Source organism: Argiope bruennichi, chromosome 4 (genome assembly GCF_947563725.1).
Source record: "Argiope bruennichi chromosome 4, qqArgBrue1.1, whole genome shotgun sequence".
NCBI lineage: Eukaryota > Metazoa > Arthropoda > Arachnida > Araneae > Araneidae > Argiope > Argiope bruennichi.
In genome coordinates, this window is record NC_079154.1 from 20,970,981 (window position 1) to 20,993,144 (window position 22,164).

General features: G+C 28.3%; 2 protein-coding genes across 4 annotated transcripts in view; one reads left to right on the forward strand and one right to left on the reverse strand.

Moving 5' to 3' along the window:
- The window catches only part of LOC129965714 (ubiquitin carboxyl-terminal hydrolase 32-like), a 40,349-nt gene extending 34,776 nt beyond the window's left edge, over positions 1-5,573 (forward strand). The window contains exons 31-34 of the mRNA XM_056079833.1: positions 1,572-1,763; positions 2,799-3,296; positions 4,455-4,547; positions 5,313-5,573. Coding sequence (XP_055935808.1) covers positions 1,572-1,763; positions 2,799-3,296; positions 4,455-4,547; positions 5,313-5,483 — 954 coding nt within the window. The 3' untranslated portion in view covers positions 5,484-5,573. The remainder of the gene's footprint in view (positions 1-1,571; positions 1,764-2,798; positions 3,297-4,454; positions 4,548-5,312) is intronic.
- A 4,512-nt stretch (positions 5,574-10,085) lies between these two features.
- LOC129965481 (bromodomain-containing protein 8-like) overlaps positions 10,086-22,164 on the reverse strand; it is a 60,735-nt gene continuing 48,656 nt past the window's right edge. For all 3 annotated transcript variants that reach the window (XM_056079388.1, XM_056079390.1, XM_056079387.1), the window contains 6 exons: positions 20,472-20,576; positions 20,011-20,088; positions 18,799-18,867; positions 17,667-17,844; positions 10,456-10,562; positions 10,086-10,254 (listed from right to left, as the gene is read on the reverse strand). In XM_056079388.1, coding sequence (XP_055935363.1) covers positions 10,224-10,254; positions 10,456-10,562; positions 17,667-17,844; positions 18,799-18,867; positions 20,011-20,088; positions 20,472-20,576 — 568 coding nt within the window. In that variant the 3' untranslated portion in view covers positions 10,086-10,223. The remainder of the gene's footprint in view (positions 10,255-10,455; positions 10,563-17,666; positions 17,845-18,798; positions 18,868-20,010; positions 20,089-20,471; positions 20,577-22,164) is intronic.

Sequence of the window (22,164 nt, forward strand, 5' to 3'; positions counted from 1 at the left end):
AATAGTTGGCCGAAAAACTATTAAGCCTTACCTCTTTAGCATGGGGAAAAAAACTGAAGCCCTATTCATTTGGTGGTGTGGAAATGAATAGATTTTTTTGGCGGTAAAGTTAGTTTTTAATTAATTATTAAAATTCAAAAAAAGGGACCCCAGTTGCACATTCCCGACCTCCAAGGTATGCATGTGCCAAATTTGGTAGCTGTAGGTTGAAGGTCTGGCCTGTAGAGCGTCAACCCCCCCCCACACACACACAGCTTTATATAAGTATAGATAAATGGTGGGATAATACAGGATTATAGATTTTCATTTTATATATGAATTTTGATATTTTACCTGGTCATTTAATTTTTTTCTATAAAGTAGATTTTGAAAATTTTATTCAGCTTCTTTTTACTAGCAACTGTTTTAATGCAAGTTATGACTAGGAAATTAGTTTTAATTGATTGCTATACTTTTAAATGAGAAACTTTCAAGTTTCTTTTCCTTATTTTATCTGTATTTGAGTATGTAGAATTCTTGAAACATGCATACTTATTACATTTCAGCTATTAAAATTCTCAGATTAATCAAACTGCATTTCTGTTTTGGCTAAGTTTTTTTGAAAAAGTTTTTTTCCCTTTTATTATCATACAATTTGCTGACAATATACAAAAGACTTCAGTAGAATTTTTAAAATTAAGTTGCTTAGCCCTGCTGAGAAAATCACTTAGTCAAGTCAGTTTCTTGACTTGACTACCTTGCTCTGTAGTCATTGAACTGGTACTCCTCAATTATGTAGGAAGCTAAAATTCTCAATTAACATGTTATATATATTTCAGATTTAGTTTTTGAATAATCTTTTCAATTAAAGAAATTCAATAATTTTATATATATATTTTTTTTAACTATACATATTAATAAAGAAGTGCATAAAATTTTCTTTATTTCTGGGCAGGCACTTAGATACCTTGTTATCAGCTCTGATTAGTTAATTTTAGACTTCTCATTTTAAATTCTTCTGTCTCTTAATCTCTTTAGAATTCTGATACAGTTTTTGAGCAATTAAGATAAGAATTTTTATAATTGATATTTCCAACTTTTACTGAAGATGTTTCTGTATACATAAATGTAAATTCTTGTACCATTTTTTTTTAAATATTGTAGTGAGATTTTTTTTAAAAAAATTAAGTTAGAAATCTGAAAATATTGTTTCTTATTTAAGTAGTTTTCATGCCAAAAATAAAATTTGCTATTTGAATAAATCAATTTTAAAATTGTTGAAGATTATGAAATCAAACTTTGTAGCTACAAAACAGGCATTGTAAGTCGTAGGTTTAAGTATAGAACAAGTGATACATGTACATTTTTTATGGGATTATGGTAAGAAAGTGAATCCAATTGGAAAGATCAACCATTTGCTATGATTTGTTTTAAGAGATAATTTAGAAAAGGATTTGAATTGTTCTCCAATACCAATATGTGAAACACTTCCATAAGCTATGATATTTTTTAGATAACAACTGTGTAAACAGGAGCATTTCATTTTCTTGTTTACTTCTGATTATTAAAATATGCATTTGATTGCTTTTTAGGATTTTGCTGATCATGAGAGTGTAGATGCTACTAGACGTCTTCAGACAGAGCCAATCAATCTCCATGACTGTCTAGAAGCTTTCACTAAAGAAGAGCAGCTAGGAGAAGCTGAAAAATATTATTGTTCTAAATGTAAAGAACATCAGTTAGCATCAAAAAAATTAAACATCTGGAGGTTACCTCCAATTCTGGTAAGTTATTTGGTTTAAAAAGGGCTTTTTATGCATAACACTTTAAACAATACTTTTTACAGGCACTTAAAGTTCTAATTGAAAACATACTGCTCAGAAGAAAAAAAAATAAGGGAAAATAATAATCGAATATGAAATGTTCAAAATATTATATATGTAATTGTTAGAATCTTTTTTTCAGATTTCTGATTTAATTTCAGTTTGCAGTTGCTTTTATTTACCTGGTGAATTCACTGCTATTTGTAAAAATGTTTTGGTATACCATTTTTGTTTTCAAATCTCTAATTTTTTCCATGAACGGATGAATTGCAGCATTTGCTAGTGCTTTTGAGTATTAGGAAAAAGAGTTAACAGCATATCCAGCTTTTGATATGAGTACATATGCCGCTGTGATGAGTTAAAATTTGGGTTCATAATATTTTGTCCACTCAGTGTAAAATAATATTGAGTTCAGATTTTTTTTTGCTAAAATATTTGTAGTATTGTGTATTGTTTACTTAATATGGAATGGGACTTAATTTATTGGATAAAAGCACCATCATATTTACTGCATACATATTCTGATTGAAATACAAATAAAAGTATAGGATTAAAATGAATAAATGAAATTTTATGTCATGATGTCCTTGATTATAAAACAAGGGCAATAATCACATAGATGATTTTAGTATCTATGAAGGCAAATTTATAATGTTCTTAAATTATTTTGCCATTTTTATCCATAATTTTAAGAAATACCCTCTAATAATGTTATTTAGGAACACTGATAGAATTATAAAAGCAATATAAGAATAAGTATTTAAGGTTATCCTGCACTTATTCCACTTATTTATTTAGAAGTATTTATATCATTGTGGTTGAATTAAAATTTCATGTGTATGAGATTATTTATGTGAAAAAATTTTAATGTTTTTTTTTGTATTCAAAAGCAAGTGCTAGTAAAAAAATATATGTATATAAAATTCATTATTACATTTTCAAGACTTTTTTTTTGGGGAATAACATTTTTTTTATTAATTAATTTTTTTTATTCAGATTGTACATCTCAAAAGATTCCAACTCCTTCATGGACGATGGGTGAAATCGCACAAAATTGTGAAATTTCCTTTTGAAAACTTCGATCCTACGGACTATCTTGCATGTGTACCTAGGCAAACTATACTTGAAGCAAGGAAGAGAAAAGTAACATCTTGTAACAAATGCTTCAAATCAGGTGTGCAATGCCCTAAAGAAGAACAAAGCACAAAGGATGGACTTGGTCATCTAGATCATAATGAGAATTCCTGTTGTGTTAGTTCAGGACAGTCATCTAATCAAAATAACCAAAGTGTTCCTAGTCAAAATGAACTCAATTGTGATTATTCTCTAACAAATAATAGCACCCATGATTCTTCTGGGATTGTGTGTAATGGCATGAGTAACCACGACCCTGTGCAATCTGAACTTTCTTCTGATTTACAAGATTTCCATCAGCATTGGTTATTACCTAATATGGATCCATTTTCATTAAAATACAAGTTATATGCCTTGGCTGTAAGTATTGTTTTAACAACTTTATAAAAAGGTTTTTCTTAAAATGATGAATATTGAATTGTGAATAATAAAAAAATGTGTGTTGTGTAGAATAAACAAAATGCTCTCTATTATTTTATTTAGTACTATTATTTTAATTTTATTCAAAACTATTATTTAATAAAAATTATTTCACATATTTAACAATTATGACTTTAAGCTAGTGGGAGTATTTTTCCTGCGACTTTTGTATATACTTCACATTATGACATGTTTTATGTTTCGTTTTGCTAAATAGTGAAAAAAAAAAAAAAAAAAAAAAAAAAAAATTAAATGTGTATTTTGAAATAGTACCTCTTTTGAGATTTCATCCAAAATGAACTCACATTTACAGTTTGAGAATAAAGATTGTAAATTAAAATTCATTTTCCTGATTTTTTGCATTTTTTATTTATTACATTCTCATACACAAGATAATTACTCAAATACTGAATTTGAGTCAAAATATGATTCAAAATTTGATTGGTAAACTGCATACCAAAGTTCATTATATATAGCTTACTGCATTTCTGATTTATTGTGTTCTCAGGCATGTAATTTCAATAAGGCGTTTTAGATTTGTGTTTATTTGAAGTATGCAATAGACTTTCTCTTAACTTGTTTCACTTACGTGAATAAATGGGGAATAATTTTTGAATGATGTTGTGTACTCTCTTTTATTATACGTATAAAACTTTCTAACATATGCTAATATGTAAAAAATATTAAATTTTTATTCAGAAAATTATAATATCAAGTTGGAGGTTGTATTGAACTATATTTGCTAATTTCTCCATTCATTGCATGATTTAACTATTGCATCAAACTATCTTTTGTCTTCAAATATATATGCTTGAATCAAAATTTCCAGTTAAGCCTATGAATTTTCCTAAAAATGCATAATATCTTTATTAATGAGACTGAACAGTTCACTTCCAAGTGAGGCACTATAGTGTTGCATTGGGGGGGGGGTGACTTAAATATCAAAATTTCAGACATTATTAAATAAATGATTCTTGTTTTTTAACAGAGAGTGTATTAAATGTGTTCAACTGTTCTATACAGATACTTTGTATAAGGAATTTAAAAAAAAAAAAAATTCTTATCCTTTGAGTTTTATTATTATTATTTTTTTTTCAGTGTCATTCTGGTATCTTGGGTGGCGGTCACTATGTATCCTATGCATGCAATCCAAATCAAAAGTGGTATTGTTATAATGACAGCAGCTGTAAGGTGAGATATTTTATTAAAATAAATTAGTTACTGATAGAAAATAAAATAATAATTTGGATGTTTAGCTTTTAATGCTATGTGTTAAGTTTTTTAATGTGTTAGAATAGTTTTTGCTATTTTTTCATTGAATATGCATGCATATTCATTTTTTGAACATTTATGTTAGTTTTAGATTAAAAAAAACAATAAATAATGTATAGGTTTATAAATAAATACATTTCTTTAATTACATTGATGCCAAACATTTAGTTCAGCATTGATTTTTTAAAATAAATCTATATCTGCACAAATGCAACCTACAAAGCTCGGAATGTTCTGTTCCTTTGTTACTGCACCAATTGTGTATTATTTAATAGTACTATCAAATTTAATTAACTTTGAATCATGTCAATAGTTTAATATTTATTTATTACATTAATATAAATTTCTATAAATTTTTTATATTCTTTAAAATAAATAATAAATTTTATTAAAACTATTAAATAAATTTAATAATTGATATCATTATGATACCACTTTAAATTGTGAAGTCCCCCCTCCCTCTTTTCTTTGGTGGACCAAATGGTTTTAACTTTTTATATATTACTTGACATATGTCGTGCATTATCTGTTTCTGAACTGACAATATGTTTTGAGTTGTTCTGAGAACTTATAATATTAGATAAATTCGGTTAAAGAATTTTCTTATACTAATATATTTTGTGAAATTAAACTAGAAAACTTTGATTTTTATTACTAATTTAAATAATTTTGTTTTACTTTCAGGAAGTGCAAAGAGATCAAATTGATACCGATTCTGCATACATGCTGTTTTATGAACGAGAAGGAATGGATTACATTCAGTATATGCCAGATGTCAAGGGTAAAATACCAGATACTAGCGACATAGATGCCGAGTTCGAAACAGATTTCCGAAAAATGTGTAGTCTTTCGTAATTGGAGCTTTTATTTCTGATTAGAAGGGGAGGGGGGAATCTTTATATACATAATTACATATTCACATTAAACACCAAGCTCTCAACATGTTCCAAGGATTTAATAACTACCAAATATGCCATGCAAAAGGAGGGTTGAATCACAAATCATTTTTGTTAAAAGTACGATGTCCTCTAGTCTGGAAGGAGGTGTTAACACAATGCCAAGTAGATATAATTGGATGTTTGTTTCTGTGTACGTAATTTCCCTTTTGAGAAACTTTGTGGTGTACATTTGCTGCTGCTACTACTCTTTGTGTCAGTCATTCTGGATATACTGCAATGGTTGTTCAATAGCAACATTAAAAAGTCATCTTGATATAAAGCAATTTCTCTTTGCTTTATACATCATCCAGTCTGATTTATTTTTTTATTTTTATTTTTAAATCTCGTCAAATTTTCTGTGTAGATTCGATGATGGACCATATTCCTTGAGTGGGTTATAAAAAAGTGCTTTCATTACTTGTATTTTTTTTTCCTTTATTTTTGTTGATGCATGAAGAGCTGCTAGTCAAATAAACATCTGAATGTATGCAACAATAAACTTATATCTTTTATTTCTTCTCTAAAAAGCCAGGCATTATGTGGAAAACTAGTCTCTTGTGACAGTTCTCTGACAAACAATATTATTTTATTGATAAGGAATGCATCAATTCCATTTTTAATAAATTTTTTTATTTCCCTCTTTATTTTTTTAAGAACTTATTTTAATTTGTATAGTTCATTTTTTTTTGAAGAATAACTCATAATTATCATTAAAAGAATTAAACTTTTGCAAATGTAGACATATGTGAACAACATTGTGATTCATTAATAATTACCACATTTTATATGTGATAAGTATTAATGAATATATGTATGTACATTTTTTTTCCATTAAGAATTGATTAAAATTATGTATTATTGGTTCTATTGCTGCTTTGTAATAAAACTTCAGTGATGATGTTGAGAAATTCTGTGATACATTCAATAACTTTTTCTCTAGTATAAATGATTTATTTATCATTATTAAAGCTGTCACTCTTTAATTTTGATAAAAAAATTTCAGTATAATTACTATGAAATAAATATTATAATAACAAAACTTTATAATTTTACTCCAAATTTTTGAGATTTCTTTCTTATTATTTTGATATAATTCATTTTATTTGAAATTTGTAAAAAATAGTTTAAATTAAAAGAGCAAGATCATACAAAAGAACATTAAAAAAAACTTTCCATGTATAATATTGGTATCGATGCAAGCCTTATCTCGTATCAGAACTGAATTTGTTCCAGTTGTTTTCTAGTGTAAGTGCCCTTATCATTGTGCTACTTCTCAGGAATGCTGTAGCCTCGAACACCCTTTGTACATAGTACGTCAAACACACTGTGATTCTATGGAGCTCAATGTTCTATCCTGTGTAGATTAGAAAAGCTTGTATACGAATTAAAACGTTTCTAAATGGGCAATTTCGCTCTCTTTGATATAATTGCCATTTAGATTCATAATATTAATTTGAAAGCTAACCTATTACTGATGGTGTATTTTTTACTTATGGCCTGATTCCAGATCACAGTTTTGGAAAAAGAATTTACTGCGTTTGTATATGGGAAATAATATATACCATGCAGCTCTTTGATAAATATTTTGTTTTTCTTATCAACATACTTTTAAAAATGAATGTACACAATTAATTCTCAAAAATGTGCAAGACAGCTGTAAAAGTTTTTGTTTACAATATAAAGGTAATAAATACATAATTCATTTGCGAATAAGATTAAGGCTTTAAAGATGCAGATCTTTTATTGTAGTCCTTTTGTTTTACAAAAACTATTGTATATATTTATAGCAACAAACAAAATACTTTGTTGCTTTTTTTTTGTTGAATTATTTTTTCTTTTGAGTTTGTGCCTTTTGTATGAGTGAGTTAAAACACATTGCCAAAGTTTGTAAATCAGTAGACAGAGTTTCTGTTACGTTTGTATTTTATATATATATATATTTGTTGCTGTTTACTGTTTTCAGATGTACAACAGTTTTTTTACTTGTGTGCCATGACTTATAACTAATCAGGTTTTAATTAAGCAATAAAGATTTAAAAATGTGTTAAGTGCAGCTGATTCTTGTATAAAACACTTCAGGATATTTATCATATATCCTGATCTTTTAACTTCATTAACATTGCATTGAAACTATTAGATCCATTACTAAATTGTTGTTTTGGTTAGGTATGGAACTTTGGCATATTTGACATTATTTATATTATGTGTTTTTTTCCCCTCAAAGAAAGTACAATATGCAATCTGTAATTTTGTGCATAATATATACATATATATATATATAAACAAATGCATGACTGCATTTTTTTTTATGTGGCTTGTAAAAAATAGTGTATATGAAAATGTTTTGATTGCCCAAGAGAATGTTGATCATTCCTAATATGTACATAATAATTATCAAAATGTTATCTTGCCATAGTGAAGAATGTGCATTGGTTGACTTTTAACAAATATTATTGATTTTGCAATAAAATTTGCTAGAATGTTTTACTGTTTCTTTATTCTTTTCTTTTGACATATTATGTGTTTCAAGTTTTAAAAGTAGTGTAATGGACTATTTTAAAATATTCTGAACAGATATATTACATGTTGTTTTGAATGGCAGTAGTCAAATGTAAACAAATGATTATACTTCAAGCTGCTTTGTTTCACATTTCTGTAACTGCACTTAATTCAAGGCTTCACTAATTGATGAAGAATTAAAATATTATTAGAAACGTTCCAGATAGGACTGATCAAAAACTATTTACTTGGATGATAGAAATAGTAAAAAAAAAAAAAAAAAAAAAAAAAAAAACAACAAAAAACAGGTACTGTACAAATTTTATTTGACCCAAAAATAGGCCTTAACCATTCAATCGTTAATTGTTGACTTACATACGGAAATTGAAATGCAAAATCTATTATTTCTTAAAACAAAAAATTGCCTTTTTATATTATTAAAATTACATATCTGTGTAATGTTTTTTTTTAAATAATTTTTTTAAATGAATGTACACTTTGAATTTCATCATAACATTAAAAAATTTTACAAACACATCCATCAAAATATTCAATTGCGTGCTTTCGCCAATGTCAAAATTAAGATTTTTTTTAAAAAAGTTTTCTTTAAACATTGATCCTGAAGTAAGATATTCATTTCTACTTTTATTGCTTAATATATACACTTTTTAATGTGCATGTTTCATAATTTGTTTTTGATTTATTCAATTAAATTCATTTTTAACAGTCAGAGACAGATAGTATGAATTGAAAATGAAATTCTATTAATATGATTGTAAACTGTCAAAGATATCGATCATACTACCAATTCCATTTATCATTTGCAAGCCAAGATGTAATGTTGTGAAACACTGATTTAATGATGCTTTCATGTTTTAAAAGTTAATTTAAGAAAATTTTAACCTGGTTTTATATCCTCAAATGAAACAAAACTTAGCAAAATAAACATTCTTGCGGATGTTTTAAAATAACTGTTAAGGACAGAAACTTTAACTGTGATTAATAAAATCCAGTAATTAAAAGAAACTGCTTTCAGTTCATATAGAACATTGGTTCCTTCTCTTTAAGATATAATTCATTAAACTTATCGAAATTGTTCTCTTTATGATTATATTTTATTCATATTGCTTTAGTGTTGATCTCCTTAATAGGATGTAGAAATACTTATATACTGTTTATTAAAAACTTGTGACTGATTGAATTATCTATAATTTTTTTATACCATCAAACTCTTGAGAAGAGCTTGAAGGGGAAAATATTTAACTTAATATGACATATTTTAGAACATTAAAAATAGGGCAGATTTTAACTTGCTGAAAATAAATAATTTTTTGACTAGAATTTTTACTAAATTTATTGTGTGATCCATGGAGAATTTTTTCGGTCATTAATCATTGGCATGCTGTTAATAGTATCCGAAAATTGAATTTGTACTTAAATCTTTTGTTTCAATCGATTGAGAAAAACGTGTTTAACACAAAACTGCATTTGTAGTCACAAAATTCCACACCAAATTTGTTATTCCGTTTTGAGTTAACATGTTTCTGAAAGTACACACCGATAGGTAGTCAACCCATTATTAGTTTTGTCACAATCTTTGACAAGTGTCGACATAATAGATATTAAATCTGTATCTGAATTTTATCAATCTAGCTCTCTTCGTTTGGCAAGTATTGTGTTAACATATTCAAACATCCGAACAAACAGACGTCCTTTGAATGACTATTTTGCACAAAATTTGATAAAAGTCTAGAAATTTGGTGCATAGACCATATGCCAAATTTCATCCGTCTAGTTCAAAGCGTTTTGAATTTTTCTCATATACGGACAGACACATTTTCCAATAATGTGTTTTTCGAATTCAGGGAGGTCTGAAACGTGGAGATTCTTCAAAATCTCGAGCTCAAATATTTTGACAATAACAATACTTTCTCTATACTTCATATATGGGAAAGTAAAAAAATACGAAAATGAAATTAACACCTGGAAGTACAACAATAAATTTCATAACATAATGCAATTCTTCAATATAGCAAAAGAAGATTTATTAATATTTTACACAGAAAATGATATTGAAGTATCTACACCACCACAAGGAATTATATAAATTACACTTCAGAACTACTCGCATCTGATAAATATCTTGAAAATCTGATTTTCAATCTGCTTCCTCGGGTTTTTTTGAAGTGCTAAAAATAAATAAACGTGGTTATAGATAAACTTTAACCAATCATAAAATTTATCAATCTAAATATCCCAAACATATTCTACACAATTCAATCAGATTTTTATAAGTAAAAGAACCTTAAACCATACATATTCATTTCTATCAGCTTATATCTTCAGAAATAGTAAAAAATCAGAAAAGAAATAAACATTTTAAAACTTACCTAGAAACTGGGTGTTTCCCTAATCCCTTTTGGGACTTCCGAGCTCCTCTAAGGGATGAAACTGGTTCAGTAACGTCATCCTTCTCAGACTGAGTGCTTAAAAATGTCTATAAAATAATTTAATTGTCAATTAAACATTTGTTTGCTTTCAAATTTTTCAGATAAAAAGTAGAAAATGAAAAGATGAGCAATATTTATTATTGCAATTAAAAAAATAAAATAAAAGGTCTTTAATTGTTTGCATAGATAATAAATGCCTTTGGCATTTGTTATATATTGTTATTATTGTCCATACAATGCGATGGAATTTTTTTTAACAAAGTTTAATAGGTATACGGGTCAAGAAACAATATATATATATATATATGTAGTGACGAGCGCCATCTGCTGGCCAGCAGGTGTTCATGCTGGTTAGACGGAGTGCAGATCAGACGGATCTGGACGAGAGTGAAGACGTGTGAGATCAGACGGGTCTCGGAACGAAAGATGCGACGGAATATGTGAATTACATGTTAATCCTGCGACGTATTGGACGAAATCTATTTAATTTCCTTTATTTTAATGTAATTGTCCTAAATGTGATTAAATGTGCGTTCTAAAATAGTAGTGGTTTCTGAGTCCTACAAATATGGGGGTTCGGCCGAGATTTTAATGAAGACCGGTACATGGACGAAAGAAGAGCCAAACAGGAGTGAAATTTGACGTGCTACAATAAACTTGTTGGATACCAACTCCTTGTGGACTGACGCAGTGTGGATCGATGTTGAAGAAATTGTGAGTACAATTTTGATTTATTCTCAAGTATGGCATTTCTTACACAAGCACGAAAGAGCGACTTACTAACTTTAGTAGACGAATTAGAACTAGCGGCACCACAGGATGCCAAAGTGCGACAGTTAGTTACAATGATAACAGAATCGAAAGACTATGACGAAGAGTTCGTAAAATACTTACTTTTAACTATCACTCAGGAGCGCGAAAGGTTAGATGCTGAAAAAGCCGAAGCCGAAAAGAATGAGCGTGAATATACTTTGAAAAAGTTAGAACTTGAGTTAAAAAGTAGAGAAAATACTTTAACTGTATCAGATATGCCTAAGACTGATATATTAAAATTGCTAAAGAATTATGATAATAGCGGAGACATAAGTGTTTACCTTTCGTTATTTGAGAAACAAATAAGTAGGGCTAACATTGCAAAAGAAAACTGGATTTCTTATTTAATCGGGTTATTACCATTGGATATAGTCAATTTAATTGCTCGCGAACCTGATCCATCAGCTAATGACTATGATTACATAAAAAAACTGTTGCTTAAAAGATTTAAATTAACTTCCGAACAACTCAGGCAAAAGTTCTTTACTCACAAACGAGATTCTTCTTCTTCATGGCGGGATTTCGGTTTTGAACTGAATAACTTTTTCGAGGAATGGATAAATTGTTTAGAAATAACCGATTTTGAAGATTTAAAGCAGCTAATGGTCGTTGACCAATTAAAGAGTAAAATACCAAATGATGTACGCGATCATTTTCTCGACGATTTGCCCAAAATAAAGAAAGTAGAAGATTTGGTCAATAAATTGGACGATAATGAAGCTGCACGAAGTCACCTTAAAAAGGAAACAAACAGAAATTGGCGTGTTTTCGAAAACAGAAGTAAATTTGAAATCGCGAAAGAAGCTAAAAATTCACCATTGCCGTTCGTTCGTGCTCAAAAGAATTATGCTGATGATAATTACTATAACAAGAGTAATAATAAAGGTTTTAATTGTAATGAGGCTGGCCATAAATCAATTAATTGCAAGTTTAAAAACAAAGGATTGAAATGTTTCCAATGTGGTAACTTCGGCCACAAAGCCAGTAACTGCCCGCAAAGAGATTTTAAAGTGTCTCTCTTTGATAAAGTGTATATTCGTAATTCTCCAAAAACTGTAAATAAGCTTAGTAAAAATGTTGAAATAAATGGTGTAAATTGTGATGCATTAATTGATACTGGAAGTGATATTACTATGATTAATTATGATTTTTATTTGAAAATTGGTAAACCTAATTTAACGACTGATAATGTGCAATTAGCTGGTATAAGTGGAGATAGCATTACTCCTCTAGGTTTTTTTTTTTATTGTGATCTATTAATTGATGAATATGTAATATCAACCAATGTGTATGTGTTAGAAATAATGCCGAACGAAATAATCATCGGCATGGGCGTATTAAATAACCTAAGCTTTTCATTCCAAGAAAATCAAATTATCATTCATGAAAAAAGAGCCCAAATAAATTACACCCGACTGGTGAGAAACGAGGTCAAGGTCGTATCACTACGTTCCTCGGAGCTGAAAAGAGACAGGCACCTATTTTTGCTGAGACTGGCAATAAAATAAATACACATCCTCTCCAATACTTCATTCATTTAGCGGATTCGATAAACTAAGATGAAATCGACATGAGTCATGTAAAAAAAACCTTGAGACAGGAAATAAATCGTCTATTAAATAAGTATTCGCCAAACAAAACAAAAAGTACGGAGTTGCAAATGAAAATAATATTGAGCGATGATATTCCGATTAGTCATAACCCTCGAAGGCTGCCTTTTAAAGAACAAAAATTGGTTGAAACTCAGATTGATAAATGGTTACAGGAAGGGATAATAAAACCCAGTTGTTCAAATTTTTCTTCACCTGTGGTTTTGTGCAAGAAGAAGGATGATAGTTATAGGTTATGCATTGATTATAGTAAGCTAAATAAAAAGATGATTAAAGATCGGTACCCTTTACCCCTCATAGAAGATTTGCTCGACAAACTTGAGCAATCAAAAATATTTACTACTTTGGACTTGAAAAACGGATTTTTTCATGTAGACGTAGAGAAAGATAGTACAAAATTTACGTCTTTTGTAACACATCATTGCCAGTGGGAATTTCTTAAAGTACCATTTGGACTTTCCAATAGTCCGAGTGTATTTCAGCGTTACATTAATGTGATATTCAGGAATTTGATGGTAGACGGAACTGTACTGATTTATATGGACGACATTATTATACCATCCAAAACCGAGGAAGAAGGGCTAGAAAAATTACAACGTGTTCTACAGGTTGCATCAGAGTACGGTTTGGAGTTTAATTTTAAGAAGTGTCAGTTTTTAAAACGGCAAATAGAATTTTTATGCTATAGAATCCAAAACGGAACTATACAGCCCTCTGTATTTAAAACGGTAGCTGTACAAAAATTTCTACAACCACAAACTGTTAAACAAGTACAAAGCTTTTTAGGCCTTACTAGTTATTTTCGGAAATTCATACCCCACTATTCAAAAATCGCAAAACCGCTTAGTGATTTACTAAGAAAAGACATTGCATTTAAGTTTGAATCTGAACAAAAGGAAGCTTTTCAAAAACTTAAAGATATTTTAACTCAGGAGCCAATTTTGCATCTCTATCAACAGGGATCAGTTTCAGAACTCCATACAGATGCTAGCAGTCAGGGATTCGGAGCAGTGCTGCTGCAACAGGGAACCGACAATAAGTTTTATCCTATTCATTATTTTAGTCGAAAAACATCTCCACAACAAGAAAAATATAGTAGCTATGAATTAGAAGTTTTGGCTGTAATCGAAGCGTTGAAAAAATTTAGACATTATTTATTGGGTTCTAAGTTTAAAATTGTGACTGATTGTTCCACTTTTCAACAAACTATGAGTAAAAGAGATCTTACACCAAAAGTTGCAAGATGGGCTTTACAGTTAGAGGAGTTTGATTACCAAATTGTTCACAGATCAGGAAAACAAATGGCACACGTAGATTCTCTTAGTCGAAACGCAGTACTTGTTGTTACTCGTTCATATAGTGAAGTGACCACTAAAATAGCCAATGCTCGAAATCAGGACGAATTCCTTAAGAAATTAAAAGCTTTGATAGATAAGCAAGAAGATGGTGAACACATTGTGAGAAATGGAGTTTTATACAAATACGATAATGGTAGAGAATTACTCATAGTCCCAGAAGCATTACAAAGAGAAATTATTCGAGAAATTCACAATAAAGGACATTACGCTGTGGCTAAGACGGAAGAAATTTTAAAGCAAGAATTTTACATACCAAAGTTGAGGTCGAAAATAGAAAGTGTGATTGCCAACTGCGTGGAGTGTATTCTTTGTAATAAGAAACGTGTGAAAGGTGAAGGTTTCCTCAACCCCATGCCAAAAGAAAATTTGCCTTTAAGTACATATCACATAGATTACATTGGCCCTATGCCTTCTACAAATAAGAACTATCAGCATATTTTTTCAATAGTCGACGCTTTTACAAAATTTGTCTGGTTGTATCCGATTAAATCAACATCTACTCAGGATGCAATAACTAAACTTAAGCTTCAACAATCTACTTTTGGAAATCTGACGAGAATAATAACAGACTAAGGTTCAGCTTTTACCTCAAAAGAATTTGAAACATACTGTCAGGATGAAAATATTGAACATTTCAAAATTAGCACTGGAATTCCTCGCGGAAATGGGCAAATTGAAATAATGCATAAAATTTTAATACCCATTTTATCAAAACTCTCGATAACAGACCCTACCAAATGGTATAAACATGTTGCATCAGTGCAGAAAATAATCAATAGTACTGTTTCTAAGAGTACAAAGTTTACCCCGTTTGAGCTTTTAACTGGAGTAAAATTAAAAGATACAACTGATTTACATTTAAAGGAAATATTGGAAGAAGAAGAAAGGGAAAACATTTTGAAGATGCAAGAGAATCGGAAAAGTTTCAACAAACGAAGAAACATGGCGCGCATCTACAAACTTGGTGAATTAGTTGCCATACAACGGACGCAGTTTGGAACTGGACTCGCACTAAGACCAAAGTTTCATGGACCGTATCGGACTATTAAGGTTAAACCTATGGATCGATATGACGTGGAAAAAGTTGGATGTCATGACAGACCAAATACAACTTCCACAGCAGCTGATTTCATGAAAGCATGGTCTTCAGACTAAAAAAAAAATAATGTTTATTGGTTTATCCAGATACTGTTTTCTTTTTTTTTTTCCTTTCAGATTTTTCTACTTTAACTTTCGAGGACGAAAGAAACGTCAGGATCGCCGAATGTAGTGACGAGCGCCATCTGCTGGCCAGCAGGTGTTCATGCTGGTTAGACGGAGTGCAGATCAGACGGATCTGCACGACAGTAAAGATGTGTGAGATCAGATGGGTCTCGGAACAAAAGGTGCGACGGAATATGTGAATTATATGTTAATCCTGCGATGTATTGGACGAAATCTATTTAATTTCCTTTATGTTAATGTAATTGTCCTAAATGTGATTAAATGTGCGTTCTAAAATAGTAGTGATTTCTGAGTTCTACATATATATACCTTTGTTATTTATTAAAATGAACTTAAGAGCTACTACCTCAGTTTCAACTAAAGACATAAGCAAACCAGCTCAAGAACAAACGAAAAGTTAACTAAGAACCAATAAAATTCATTGAATTACAAAACACATGCTTTAAGTACACACTCGTGCATGATGTGATGACCATTGAAAAGTTTAGAGTATAAATCATAATGCCATTCAAAGAATATAAACAAAATACATGAAGTTAAGTATCTTAATTTCCAACATTATGTGCCTTTTGATGTTGAGTAAAGTATTCTCTATGTGTACCTTCAATTCTTTCATTGTTGCACAGAAACGTTAAGTTTAGCGGCAGCTCACTAATAAGAACTGCAACACTTTCTGACATTTTTTAAAATTTGTATATTCGTTTTTTATGTTCTTGTTTTTAATTTCTAAGAGTCCAAAACTCTTTGCTTAGTTTTCTACTCTGACAATATGAATATCAATAAAAGAGGAAAAAAGCAAACAAAGATATGAAAATAAGGCGGAAAATGAATCAAAAGCAAGAGTTGATCTGCAAGTAGCTTATGGAAGTCCAGCTTATTGATTTTTAAAAACGACAAGTAACCCAAGGAATTTAGAGACACGAGAAGTGCAATCAGACAAGTCAAAAGTTCACCTTTATTCGCGGAGTACTTCTTTCAGAGGGCGTTCATGAGTTTTGGTTTTGACTATTGCTGTCAGGATATAAAAACATTTGACTTATTAGATATTCATTTTCTTTAATTAGAACTCAATCCACAGAAAAAAGTAAATTATACTTTTTGAAAATGTTATTCAGATGATAATGATTATAAGGAATTATCAACTATTATTAATTATCATATGAAAGAAATGAACTATGTAAAGCCTATTTGATATTATTTTTGATGAACTAATGTTTCCAGTCAGCTCAAAAAATTAACAATCGAAGTTCATTTTTTTTTCATAGACGGGGGGGGGGGGAGATGCTGAAATTTTTATCTGCTGAATTATCATTTTAAAATTCATATTTTCTATTGACAATACAACAAGGAATTTATATCATATACTGGCTAATTAATATGTTTCAAATGCAACAAATTTCGTGTGTGGTTTACAAATTTTGCTCTATTTATGAGCAACATAGAAATATGATTTTTAAAAAAAGTGCAGTCCCCTGTCGTAGCCCTGTTATTCGTTATTTTTCGTAACCCTGTTATTTTCAAAACTAATGAGATGTCATTAGCTAATACAGTGTCCACAGTGAAATGAAGACCCCAATAATTTCAAAAGATTTAAATGGCAGCAAGTAACAACATTTGTGCACATGTTTCAGAATATCTGAGATTAAATAGATTATTACACCAAATGGTACCCATGAGACAAAAAGAGGACAATTAGTATATTTCATAAACTTAAAGCTTCTCTCAACATTATTTTTATATTCATTTTTTTTTTGCTCATTTTTAAGTGTAATAATTAGAGCCTTAATTCTCCAATCCTCATACTAATCTTCTTCTCACTATACTTTTCATGGATATTTTTGTTCCAAGAGTTTTTATATTTTACACATATTTTTTTTATAAAGATCAGCTTTAGTATTGAAAAATTTTCTAAAGAATTTTCTATCTATCTATATATTGCACATAAATCCATGATGACAAAACATGCATGTGCTGAGTAACTAACTTATAATATACATAAAAATTTGATTAAAATCATTCTGAAAATCTACAAGAAATAAAATTTTGAAAGAAATAATTTTTTAAAAACAAAACTAAAAGTCACAAGATAATTTTTTATTTATTTACTAATAAAAAAAAAATTGCAAAACATTCAAAATCTTCTCACCATTATCAATTCCACAACATCTCGCTGCATTTCAACAGCCATTTGATGAACGTCATGATCCGAATTGTTGTACATAATAGCATTCTGGAACATCAACATTATGTCCCTATGGAATTCCTCAGTTGTTGTGATAACTCCATTATCTATGTTTTTCTTTATCAGAGACAAATCCATTGGTCTAAAAGTCAATTAAAAATTTGTATTCAGATGAAATATAGGATATTTTATTATCAACCAAGGGAGGGAAGAAAAAAAAAGTTGGGGAGATGTTTAAAATTATTTTTTTCTCCATAAACTTCAAATAGAGACTGTATGTTACTATATACTTTTACATAGAAGAGATAAATTTTATGCAATGCAATAGCCAAATTCTTATAACTGCCTCTAGTATATCTAATTCTTTCTGCTAATGAAAAATTTATCAAAAACTAATTAAAGGAAATTAAAAAATATATCATAAATTATAAGAGTACTCATAAATCCATTCAATACACCATTATAAAAATACCCTTGTAATTTCACTTTATATTCTCCATTTTGGCTTTGACTGAAAATGGATAGCATGATTGTGTGCAGATTAAATTTCTTTCTTCTTTCCCCCTGCCCCTATATTAAACAACTGATTTCATAATAAATATATAATAAAATACTATCCCAGGTTCGAAGAATTTATCTCACAACAATTGAAATAAAAATAATAAATAAGGGCACATTTCATTTTCAATAAACTAAAAAACAGAAAATGAAAGTACATAATATAAAGACGATAGACAGTTTTTGTTAAAATAAATCATAAAAGAAAATTATTCTTTTCCCACATACAAAAATTTTCTTGATCATTCATATTCACAATTTTCAATTAATTATATTTCAAATACTGTTTTTCTGAAATTCCACAACGACATACACATATAGCAACATTCTACTACTGAAATCCTTTGTAAATTTCAAAACTTTATAGTGTTAACTATAATAAAATTAAACATTTTTTTGAAATTTATCGAATTGGGTTCCCCAGAATAGAACTTTCATTTAATCAGAATAACTAGAGCAAGTATTTATGTCATACAACCAAATTTTTGTAGCTACACAAACAATTTTAAATTTTCATGCTACAAGGAATGAGCATTACCTGTGGACAATGCTTAAGTATCCAGGAGCAACATCATTAGTCACTTTCTGCAGAAACACACTGGCATTTCTATAAAATGAAAATACATTATTTATACAGTTTCAAAAAGTAAAGATGTAAAATTATCTAAACAGCAATAAGTATTATTCAGAATTTTATTTACATCAAAGTACATATATTGAAAAGTCACCATGAAATATATCTCATAAAAACACACATACTTTACAAAAAAAAAAAAAAAAAAGTAATAAAAAATGTTCTGCTTAGTAATATTGAAATGTTTCCTGCTATATCACAATTTTTTTTAGAAAACTTAAGTATTAAAGAAACATTACATTATAAGAATTTAAGATAAAATGCTATGAAGCTATTCCAACATAGATAATATTTACACATATGACATAACATAAATAGATAGCATAATACAGATGAGATTAACATTTTTGCTTTTTGAAAAAAAGAAGCATTATCTGTTTAATCTTTCTTTAACTCAAAAAGTAAAAATATTCCATTTTTTTTTTGAATCTAAATAATTTTTAAATGCTTTTGGAAAATATGAAATTATGAAGGGGGGGGGGGGGAACGAGCAATACTTTGTATTAATAATAATTTAATTTCAGCAGCACAATTTATATTGATTTTTTGATAACTACTTATTAATGATATGTTTTAACAAACTATAACTTTTATAAATCAGTCAACTGGCTGAAAACAATATGGCATTGAAATAATTTAATACTTTTAATTAAAAAAATTGATAAGTTTTTAAATAACTTTCATAATTAAAATACAATTATAAAAATATCCACTGATTCAACTTTTTGATAAATATATACTTTCTATTCATAATTTTTTTTTTTCTCTGGAAATCAAAAATAAACAAGTCTAACAATGAAAACATTATTCTAAGAGACAATGTTAAAAGACTGATATCATTATTTCCTTAATGAATATTCTGAAAAGCTACATCCTTTTATGGAAAGAAACTTTGACATCTTGAAAAAATAATTATAATAAAGTTATCTTTACAGCTTACAAAATGCAAGAATTTTATCTCTCTAATTCTTCAAATTTGGCTTGACATTCATAAGATTTAGTTCTCATATTATCTTTAAAATGGCTTCAAATTAAAATTTAATCTGAAAATAGTTATAACAAATTTAGTTTAATGATACAATTATAATGAATTTAGTACATTTTACAAAAACATACTTATGACATGAGATCTGTCTTAAAACAATGCCAATTGCTCTTTTCCATTTCTTTTGTTGAGGGGTTTCTCTTTCTTTTCTGCAAATAAAATGGGGGAAAAAATCAGGAAATTAGTAATAATTCAAAAAAATATACTTTGATTCAAATCAATTTAAAATTGGAGAGTAATGTAAAAATATTTTGAAAATAAATTATTAAACATTTATTTCATTCTTAAAAATTAAACTAGGTATAAAAGATTTTTTTTTTTTTTTTTTTACATACCAATCATATTACATACCAATCATATTACATACCAATCATATATATATATTTTTTTTACATACCAATCATATATTTTGAGCTTTAACATTTATTTTCAGTAACATCACTTTAAAAAAAAATACAAAACTCAAAAAAATAATTGCAAAAAGAAATGCTTAATGTATGTATCCTTGTAGGCTACTTATACAAAAATCTACCTTTTTGGCCGAGATTGTGTTCCAGTAGAATGTGAAATACTTTTATTGGTGCTCACAGATTGATTATCCCAATTATCAGATTCATATTCCTCAGATTCTTCAGAGCTAAATAAACAAAACATGGATAAAAGATTTTATGTCATTTCACAATCTTTGACAATAAGTTCAATAATAATTAAATAAATAACAATATTGATTAGCAGCAATTTATTAATATGATTGAAAATCCAAAACTTATACACTAATATCCATGAATAATATAATAAATTCTTTACATTTTAATGTCAAGTCAGATTTGACATATTTAATAAGAAATTCTACATATTCTATGCATGCAAAAAAATCAAGATTAACTTACAGCTTATAACATTTTAAACAACTTTTACATCTTTCAATAAAACTATTGTGTTCAGAAAATATTTTTAATTAAAAAAATTTAAATATTGTGCAATCTAAAATTACCTCAATTTCAACTCTTTGATTGGTTTTTAAACAAATGGAAACAAATAACTCCAACAATATATTTAATAATTACTTTTGAAACATAATTGGATAAAATACTGAGGTTTTATAATAAAATTTGTATATAAAGATAAAATTAATGCTACAAAATATTTTAATACATTTACTGCAGAAAAAAAATTATACAAAAATTAGTACATTACATATGGACATTTCAATTGATTTTTTATTGTTTTATTAGCAATCATGGAAAATCTATTGATTTGCCAGAATTATTGGTTACATAATATTTCAACTGAATTTTTTGTAGGTAATCACCTTAGCAAATTAGTTTTAAATTTGAGATTTGAAAAGTCATGTATGTCATGCTATTTTAAAAGCTTTACACAATTATATTCAATATGTTATACACTTCTACAATTTTCAGTTATTTCATTTAAAATTAAATACAAGGTTGGTTTTGAAAAGGAAGCAATTAAACTTTAACTAATTCAATAGCATTCTTAATGAATCAAAGCATATACATAAAAAAATATAAGGTTAAAAAAAAAAAAATTCAACAGTGAAACTTTGTATGCATTACAGTATATAATTCATGATTTAAATAATGTCAGAGATTATTCAATAAAATAAAATTTTCATTCAATAAAAAGGCTCTTTCAACAAAATAAAACTTTAGACTAGGGGGAAAAAACAAAACAAAAACACCATAAAAAATGCATAATGAAAATAAAAAATGTTATTGTTGTTTTTGAAATAAAATGGTTGGAATTACAACAGTACTTAAAAATATCAAAATCAAACTATAAAAAAAGTCTATTCAGCAAATGGAAGGGGTGGGGGGTGGGGAATCAATCTCCATATCTTGGTTGCCAACAAAGAAACAATCAGGATGAAATATTAGAGGCAACAATGAAAATGATTTTGGTTTCATTTACAATAATGAAATATAAACTTTTTAGAAATATATCTCTAAATACACCAAAGGCTAAAAAAATTTTTATGGCAAATGAATTAATATAACTAAAAAGACAGTTTTTTTAAATTTTAAAATGAGTTAACATTCCTTTTTATGTAATAAAGCTCTTGGAAAACATTATGGGGGAAGTCAAAATTTTATTTAAATTTTCATTAATTAAAAGTTTTAAAAAATTGCTCTAAGGCACATATTTTCAGTCTCCAAAATATATAAGTATCAAGTTTGGTAGCTCTATATCGGACAATCTGGCCT